Source organism: Sceloporus occidentalis, unplaced genomic scaffold (genome assembly GCF_023333645.1).
Source record: "Sceloporus occidentalis isolate IW3139 unplaced genomic scaffold, rSceOcc1.0.p SCAF_5, whole genome shotgun sequence".
Lineage (NCBI taxonomy): Eukaryota > Metazoa > Chordata > Lepidosauria > Squamata > Phrynosomatidae > Sceloporus > Sceloporus occidentalis.
The window spans coordinates 58,026,565-58,036,427 of NW_028316985.1; the positions used below are offsets into that span (position 1 = coordinate 58,026,565).

General features: G+C 38.8%; 1 protein-coding gene across 1 annotated transcript in view; it reads left to right on the plus strand.

Annotated features, from left to right (window-relative positions):
* The window catches only part of LOC149312210 (wnt inhibitory factor 1-like), a 51,679-nt gene extending 42,364 nt beyond the window's left edge, over window positions 1-9,315 (plus strand). Inside the window, exons 5-10 of the mRNA XM_089526819.1 lie at window positions 2,028-2,123; window positions 3,484-3,579; window positions 4,750-4,845; window positions 6,082-6,177; window positions 6,359-6,454; window positions 8,538-9,315. Coding sequence (XP_089382945.1) covers window positions 2,028-2,123; window positions 3,484-3,579; window positions 4,750-4,845; window positions 6,082-6,177; window positions 6,359-6,454; window positions 8,538-8,659 — 602 coding nt within the window. The 3' untranslated portion in view covers window positions 8,660-9,315. The remainder of the gene's footprint in view (window positions 1-2,027; window positions 2,124-3,483; window positions 3,580-4,749; window positions 4,846-6,081; window positions 6,178-6,358; window positions 6,455-8,537) is intronic.
* The last annotated feature ends 548 nt before the right edge of the window (window positions 9,316-9,863 follow it).

Below are 9,863 nucleotides of genomic sequence, written 5' to 3' on the forward strand. Positions count from 1 at the left end.
CTCCTTGACTCAGGTTTGTCCTGGTTTTGCCAATCTGGTGACTTTCACACCAAAATGGGTACTTTTCAGAGCCTTTGGTGTGATTTTGGTGGTTGGTTTTAATGGTAATTTTGAGAGTTGAAATAAGTTCCAATTATTTTTATTCAATGAGGGCTATGTTTTATTGCCATATTAACATTACAGGGACTTTCCAGGGATTTTGACTGAATATTTGGTGAGTTTTGGCCAAACGTTTGGGGAATTATCTTTGAGGCTTGTTGGCAACAATTGTTGCCAGACTCAGGAAGAGGAGCTCCTACTCTGTTTGGTCCCAGCAAGGCAGCAGAGGGGAGAGGGCCATTTCCTTTGGCACCGAGGCGAGGATGAGGAGGAGAAGGAGGAAGAGGTGCCTGGCCATTTTCAATATTTATTTTGTCCCTGTGTATTTTTTCTAACTTTGACTGCCAGGGCTCAATGCTCTGGAATTCTGGTGTCTGTGAGGCATTTAGCCTTCTCTGTTAGAGAGCTCTGGTGCCACAATAAACTACAATTCCCAGGATTCCATAGCACTGAGCCTTGGCAGTCAAAGCAGTGTGTTTTGGACACAGATATCCTCCTTTTGTGAGTTAATGAATGAATCCAGTCCCAAGCCTTTCTATCTCTCTCACACACTGCAGGAGTAATAACCCACTTTGAGACCGCTTTAACTCAATGGTAGGGAATCCTGGGAATGCTAGTGTTTGGGAGACATTGAGACTTCTCTGTCAGAGGCTCTGAGGCCACAATAGACTACAATTCCCAGGATTCCCCAGCACTGAGCAGTCTCAAACTGGACCATTTCCTCAGTGTGAATGCACCTGGTGAGGCATTCTGGGCACTGCAATTCAACTACATTTGGAGGGTTATGTGACTCCCTGTCAGAGATAGCTCTGGGGCCACAGTGTACTACAATTCCCAGCATTCTCCAGCACTAACCCAGGACAGTTAAGTCACTCTCAAATTGGATTATTTCCTCAGTGTGGATGCAGCTTTGGTGAGGAACTCTGGGCATTTCAGTCTAGCTATGTTTTATTTCTGCAGTGTATTTTGGACCAGAGACAAGGTGACCAGACGTCCTCCTCCTTTTCCAGGACATGTCCTCTTCTGTCAAATTTCAAAATGTCCTCCATTTTGATCATGCCTAAAAACATGCATTTATATGAACATTTTTTTAAAAAATCACCATTTTTGTGTGTCCTCCATTTATTAAAACTGTGTCCTACATTTGAAAATGTTGTCCTACATTTGTCCTACATTTGTCTTGGTTTGGAGGTCCTGACTTATGGCAACCCTAGTGGGAATTATATACTTTAATGGAATATTTTATTAAGAAGCTACAGAATGATGCTTACAGGTTTGGCAGAGGTTTAATCCCCCCCCCCCCCCCCGGCTTCTTAATCAGTATCAAGACAAGCACAGTCATCCTGGCTGCATCTCTATTTACGTTTAAGCCTAAATCTCTGTACTGAGTTAATTGTAACAGAGTAAAATAAAACTATGAAATGAGGGTTTTATAGCAAGCTGGTGTGTGTGTGTGTGTGTGTGTAGAGAGAGAGAGTTGTAGAAGACACCAGATCCCATCTGATTTTGAAAGCTAAGCAGGGTCAGCTCTGATTAGTACTTGTGTTAAATGTGTTAATTCTTTAAGTGCCACAGGGTGCTTTGGCCCGATTCCCATTGATAGTCCAAACTAAAGTGGGATCTGTGGAAGTGTAGACTCACCATTGAACAACTGGGACTACCAATAAGAGTCAGGTTTATTGTTTTCCATCTCCTTCACTTTCCTTTTAGTTAACATCCATATATGTGATTGTAGGCATTCCATATATATTTTATTGAACATTTCAGTTAGTGTTATGTGCTCCCAAAATGTAAGTCATTTGGGCAATAGGATTTGCTCTCCTTTCCTGTTATATCATCTACAAAATCTGATGCTTTTACTCCAAGAAGGACCAAATTATTCACAACACATGCAATTCATTTAATCTGTATTATTATCTTCTTTGAAGCTGAATGTCCTGGAGGATGCAGAAATGGAGGCTTTTGTAATGAAAGGCATGTCTGTGAATGTCCAGATGGATTTTATGGTCCTCACTGTGAAAAAGGTAATCAAAAAAGGCTTCTACAATAATTGTATGTACTTTATTTATACACAAGAGCAGCCTGGCAATGACTGTATTTCAAAGTATTGTTTTGTAGAGGTTTTCAGATGTGGCTAGGAGGCTTCCAAAAATTAAATCTAAACACATAAGAAAAATATTTTATGAGCTGTGGCTTCTAAGAAAACATAGATTGTTTATACAAAAAGATAAAGAAGTCTCTGCTGAAGGGTTTAAAGGAATGGAATAGAATTGACCAACAACTGCATGAGAGTCCATCTGGCAAAACATTAAGTAGAATAGTATTGCTAATCAACACTAGCTGTAAAACGAAGCACCACAATTATTTCACTCGGCTGTTGTTATTAAGGGGAATATTCCATTTTGATCATAAAATAAAGACACCATCTGTGCAGAGGAACAGCCCGTATCAATGAGAACTAATGGTATCATTGCATGCTCTCCAGTGGGCCTTATTTACCAGGAGTGATCCTTATTTTCTGATCTCTGTCCCTATTTTGCTGAGTGGGGATACAGAGGAAATTGGGATTAAGAAATCTTTTTTTTTTTTCAAATGTTGCTAATTGGTGATACATTTGAATAGCCTTACACAACATGGCACCTTCTAGATATGTTGATTTCCTGCCAGAAATAGTGGCTAGTTATGATAGATCTTATAGTTGGATGCATATGGAGAGGATCAAGTGAGGGAAGGCTACACTGAAGTTGTACTTCAGCCATTCCTCACCAGGGCATATGCAGATTAGGGCCAAAATAGACCCGATTTATCTTTGTTCTATCCATGGATGCAAATGACGTGCATGTTTTATGCTTTTGTGAACAAGAGTTCTGGAAGACAACATGAGCAACTTCTGCATCCTGGAAAGAATATAATTCTTTATATCTTTGCCATTTTGTAGACTTTGAATACAGTCCATGTATCTGTGGCCCAGCAGCCATATTGGCTGGGGAAAATTGGGAACTGTAGCCAAGAAAAGTAACATTTCCATTCTCTGATGCAATCCCACTCTCCTCTTACTCATTCACTGAAAGTGTGGGTCTTGTCATGCATCTAGTTCTAAAGACCGAACAGTGAACAAATGTATTGTTTATTTCTGCTATAGGGTGATATTCAATATGGAGAGACTTGATTTGGAAACAAAGATTGAGGGTCAAGCATTTAGTCATCCCACTAGATAAATTTAGAGACATAGCCTCTGTTTGTAGAAGAAATAGTGAAGTTATATCAGTTGCAAGATAAAAAGGTACCTTATGCAATAACTGTGCAGGCCCTAGTGTATCAATGTCTGAATTCATGCCAATGTCTCAGTGTGATGTTGTTTTCACCCTTGATTTCTTTTTTCAGCTCTTTGTACACCACACTGCATGAATGGTGGGCTCTGTGTTATGCCTGGATTGTGTATCTGTCCCCCTGGTTTCTATGGCATCAACTGTGATAAAGGTATGCTGAAAAGGATTGCTGCCCAGTGCCAATATCCACCAGCAGTTTGATACAACTTTAACTGTCATGATCCCACCCTAAGAAATCCTGGAATTTGTAGTTTGGTGGTGTATTTAGTATTGTCAGAAGTACAGTTCAGGGGAGTGTGCTAGAGCTCTCTAATGGAGAACCCCAAATTCCTCACCAAACGTCAAGTCCCAGGATTTGATAAGATTGGTGTCAAGACAAATTAAAGTGGAATCAAACTGATACAACTGCAGTGGTAATTCATTCTTAGGTATTAATTTTAACGTTTATTTATAGAGCGCTGTAAAGTATGATAAGACGTCAATCAGACGCCATTTTGTACACAGGTTATGTTTCACTGGAAGAAGGGCATGTAGGAAAAGGACTCTGAATCTTCCTCTTCTATGTGTTATTTCCCCTCAGCACTTTTATCCCTTCGTTACTCTTGTTTCTAGCTGGTAACAAAAAATAGTGCCTAGAACAATGTTATGAGTGGAAGAAAGTGCAGAAGGAAGAATAATTTGACTCCATTTTTCTGTAAACATTTTTTATTGTTTTCATAGCCCAATTTCTTGGGTTTTATGGAAACTGAATGGGTACATAGAAAGAAATGTAATTCTACCATTATACATTGGCCCAGAATTTAAATAGGATTGCACTTCTTCATTCTCTGTCATCATTTTTATCAGATGCACTTACATTTTGAAGAAGAAGCAACAAGTTGAGAACAGTGTAGACTAGCTGACTGTCAGCAAAAATTGAACTGGAAGATAACCCAAGGATTCTGGGACATTTTCCATTTGCATTAAGTGAATTTCCAATTAGAGTAGCAGTGGGTGAACACACACTCACTATTAAATAAGTCAACCCTGAAACTTGATATCTACTGTCATTGCTGCAATTCTGTTGAGCACATACCCTCAATGGCTTCTATGTTCATTTCCATAGAAATTACGCTCCTTTTTTACAGGCAAAGGAAATCTGGACATTTCAATGCATATTTGAGACAGCGGGGAATGTTAAGTCAGGATATTTACTTTTCAGAGACCTTTGGCTTAATTGACTTTTGAAATGACCCCAAATGTTGTTGCTTTATCAAAGTTATGTGTTATTTTGATATGTTACATCTATCCATTTTAATGTTTGGTTTGTAAACTCCCCTAGCAAACTGCACAACCACCTGCTTCAATGGAGGAACATGTTTTTATCCAGGAAAATGCATTTGTCCTGCAGGACTTGAAGGGGATCAGTGTGAAATTAGTGAGTCCCAATTTTATGTTTTCTACATTAAGCCAAAAATAGTTTTATTTGCGATTCCTAAAATACCTTCCTCAAAAGATGGACACCTGGTCATAATGAGCCTTGGGCATCGGAAGACCTGCACAGGGGCAAATTTTACTCTTTGTATATTCACTAACGATGCAGAAGTCATAGGTCAAGAGAGTAAGGAGATGTCATTATGTATTAAAGGATCACTGTGGAGAATCCTGTAGAACAGAATGTGGCATGTCTGTGGTCCCTCAAATTTTGTCGGACTGCAGCTCCCATCAGTCCCAGCTGTCATAACTGATGGAGAGGGTCAGTGGGATTTGTAGTCCCACAATATTTAGAGGTTCACACTTTCCTCATCTCTGCAATATAGGTGAGCATCTGTGATTTGCCCATGTGAACTAGATAATAACGATTCAGATCAAGACAAATGACAGTGCACTGTTTGATGTCAACTGGCCAAAAATAATTTAGTCAGGCCCTTCCATAGAAATACAAAGGCAAGAGAGTGATGTTCTAACAGTGCAATGCTGTATGTATTTCCTCAAAAATAAATCTCACTAAGTTCAAGTCCCAGGTACATAGCTACACCTACATGTATAAGCTTATTGCATGTTATAAGCAAGGGGTGGGCAACTGTGACTCTACAGATGATTTTGAACTATAACTTCCATTATCTTCCACCATGGCTATGTTGATTAGGCCTGATGGGAATTGTAGGCCAAAAACAAAACAAAAAAAGTCCCCATCCTTCTTATAAGCAAAAACATAAAAGAGCCAGTGAATACTACTGGGAGATGAACTGAAGCAAAGAACTTATGTGTTGAGAAGGGTTAAATTCCATTCCAAATGAGTTTTTCTTCAGAGTTCAGTTGCACATATTTGCATTGTCTACAGTATGTGCAGTTAGCACCACAGAACCCTTGTCTGGGATCCAAACACCTACTTGAGCCGTGCCCAAAGATTTTTATGTTTCTCAGTGTAAACATTTGCACATTTTGTTCTACTGAACAGCAGTCCACTATATATACTATTCTATGCATAGGCTGCTTATATTGGATTTCATTTCAAATAAACCATCTTCAAGTCAACATGCAGTCAATGTAGTCTGACTTATTCTATGTCGTGAGTCAGGGTTTATTGACCATACTGGTCAAGTCATGTCTTTAGTTGTCCTCAGCCAGCGCATACTGAAGGCATTAAAGGTATTGTTATCTTCTTTTCTAGGCAAGTGCCATCTGCCATGTAGAAATGGAGGTAAATGTACTGGTAAAAACAAATGCAAGTGCTCTAAAGGCTACCAAGGAGATCTCTGTTCAAAACGTGAGTACTGAATTTTCTTGATCTTTTTTTCTGAAAAATTCTGTAAAGATTCATTGTTTTGTTTCATGCACACTAAAATTATGTCATCTAGATAGTGACATGGTTTCTATGTATACATGTGAAAGACCCTTCAATAGAAAGACAGTAGTTTGTTATATGAACGGTCGATATTCTATTACAGCGGTCTGTGAACCATCTTGTGGATTATATGGGACTTGTATTGAACCCAACACATGCCAGTGTCAAGAAGGCTGGCATGGAAGACACTGCAATAAAAGTAAGTGATAATGGTAACATAGGTATAGTAACATCCCCTTCCACTTGTTCGCTAAAATCCTAATAACCAAAGTTACTACCATGCTTTAGGTGCATAGGCACAACATGGCTAAGCAGGATCCATTGTACATGAGGCTGCTGCCCAAGTCTCCCACTCCAGTTACTTGCTTTCTAGGCAATGATCTTGAGCAGTGGTGCTTTTCCAAAACTGGCAGATGTGGGGGCAGCTGCAAAAGCAACCATTGCAGCTATGCAAATGAGGTTCCCAGTTCAACTTGTAGTGCTAATACAGTGTCACAGGTTGTAATCTATTCCCTATCTGAAGGACTTATTTAAAGACTCCTAAATGATGATGATGATGATGATTTATAAATTTAACTATATATTTATTTATTATAAAATTATAAAATTATATTTATTGTTATATTTATATCCCTCTTTCACCCCAAATTTGGGACACAAAGTGGCTTACAAATTAAAAGAATCTTAATGGGCTCATTCACGCAGATACAGTCCTTCAAATAACCTGAGCCCAAGCCAATATGATATCATTGTCATCATTGTCATCTTCATCATTGTTACTGTTGATATTTTGTAGTATTTACAAATAAATACATTGCTTTATTGCCCACTATGTTCCTGAAAGTGATGTAGAGTTGAAATAATACACTACAGTCACAACTAATAAAATAAGAATGGGCTGTTTCCACTGCATATTTGATATTTTTGTTTTGTTTTGTTGCAGGGAAGGGGGTTGCATGCAGCAAAGTATGAACTTGGAAAGTTGTTTTTACAAAACTTAGTTACATTTATGGTTTCAAGGCTTTGCCAGAAATAGCTAGTTGCTGTTAGCAGTGCAATGTTTGTTTTAAAAGTAACACTTTACTTTCCTGTTTGATTTTAGTTACTTTTTTTAAAAATCTGGAAACTATGGCATGCTGGGCTCTGGTGCAAAACTCACTTTCCTGGTATCGTCTTTGTCATTGCCTGAGTGCAGCAGAATGCAAGGCACAAATATGAGCCAACACTTAGAATCATATAGTTGGAAGAGACCACAAGACCATGTTAACATTCCTCCTCCACTATTTAGGAATCCACACTCCTGTAACTATATAATAGCTCAGATAGTTATAGTTATACACTCAGCCCTCCATATCCACAGATTCTTTATCCATAGCTTCAACTACCCATGGCTTGGAAATATTAAACACAGACACACTTCTAAAAGTAAACCCTGATTTTTCTATTTTAAATAAGGGACTCCATTTCATATACTGATTTTGGTATCTATAGGGGGTCCTGGAACCAAACCCCAGAGGATCACAAGGGCCCACTGTACCTTAAAGGGGTGGTGTTATCACATATTAGTTGACATCCTGTTAGTGGCATATGCAGGTATAAGTCAACCTTATCCCTGTGTATGTCTTTTTGGTCAATACACAGGTAAGCATTTCCTTTTTTGCCTTTGTGTCAGCCACTAAAACCCACCCCATTATGCCCTGCTTCCGGACCACCATAGAATCATTGAGTTGTCTCACACACACACACATGCACACACAGCTATTCCATGCCTGGTGGAAATCAGGGGAGGCCTGTAAAGTATCTGGCTATGTCTCCATCTACTGAGACCTCCAGAGGACTACAGTGAACCTCAGCAGAGGAAATAATCATTTTATGTCTGGCTACAGGGACATATTCAGATGCTTTTCCAATCCTTCTCTCACTGTCCTCTAGGAATGGAATGGCCATGGAAGAAGGGCTTCAGCAACTCTCTGGTAGGTCTGGGCTTGGTAAATAGCCTGCTGTAGAATTGTTCAGCCTGAAGAACTACTACACAATACTGAACTGTACAGGATTGTGGCCACAAAGTTAGGACTGTATTGTTTGTTATGGAGGAAAGGGAGCAATTGCATATAGCTAGGTATTTGTAAACTCTGGGCAAAACAGAACTATGACTACCACAACAATGGAGTCTGCTACCTTCAGAGTCAGAATGCCATTTAGTGTGAAATATTAACAGTGAAGACATAAGGCCTGCTTCTGTTGTTGTTGTTTTTATTCTTGAACTGGATTTTTTTTTCCAGGGTATGGAGCCAACCTTGTCAATGCCTTGAGGCCAGCAGGCACCAAGCACAGGCAGCACACACCTTCACCTAAGAAGGCTGAGGAGAGGCAAGAGCCCGCTGAATCCAATTATATCTGGTGAACTGCCACATCTGAAACGTTTTATGTTACACAAAGTTCATAGCCTTCATTAACCTTTCATGTGTTGAATGTTCAAATGCTGTTCATTACATTTTAAGATTACTGGCCTGAATTTTACTAGCTTCATTATAAACCACTGAGCTGATATTTACTATTCCTTTTAAGTTTTACTTCTCTAGCACAGTTATATAGGCTTCTTCAGTTATATAGGCTTCTTGTTTCCAGTGCTATTGAACAGTTTCTTTTTTGTACTATATTTCAGTTCTTCATTGAATTAAAATGTCTTTCCTCTTCAGAAATTCCTCAGAATAAATTGGCAAATCAAAAAATGGAGAGTTTAAAAATGCTGGTCTGGAACACACCATTCCTCACGCCCACCCTTTTGGTTGTGCCTAGATAGTTTAAACAAGTAGAACATTTAATTTTAACTTTGGCATGATGGAGTTTTACCTGTTTTGTTTAATAAAACAAAAGTTTTCTAATTTAAAATCAATCTCCATGTTTGCGCAATGCTCTGTATTAAATACAATGTGGTTGTGGTTTTGAAACAATATAATATATTGGAAACAAAGTAGAGGTACGAAGTATGAACTCAGTCTTTGCATTGGCTTATAGCAATATAATATATTGTACACAAAACAGCTCTTTGTAATAAACATTTTTATACTGATCATTACATGTGTAATAAGACGCTTCTTTTGTTGTTTTGTATTGAGATGTAGTGACAGCCCACAGAGCCTATTGAACACATAAATTTCCACCAGCATATGTACTCTGGGGGTAAAAAAATAAAGACTACTGCTTTTTTCCCCAGCTGCACAAAGACAGCTGGATGGTGCCAGGGTTGAGTAGGGACTGAGCTGCATTTAGGCACCACACAGCTGAGTTCTCTGGCTTCTGTGTTGCCAGTGATAATTGAGTTTTCCAAATGCAACCACAGTAAGTCCCAATATATATTGTTAACAATAAAAACACTTACACATTCTATCAAACACATTTACACTGTCCCCAAAGTTCCAACCATCTATTCCCAAAGTTGCACTATCTAATGAGGTACCAACACAGGATTTGATTACAAGACTCTTTTGCCTGTACAGCTTAGTTGTACTACAGTATTTGGATGCAAATCTTAAAGCTCTCAATAAAAAGATACAGAACAGAATAGAAGCAAATGCGTTAGGCCTACACGTTAGACTCGGCAACTG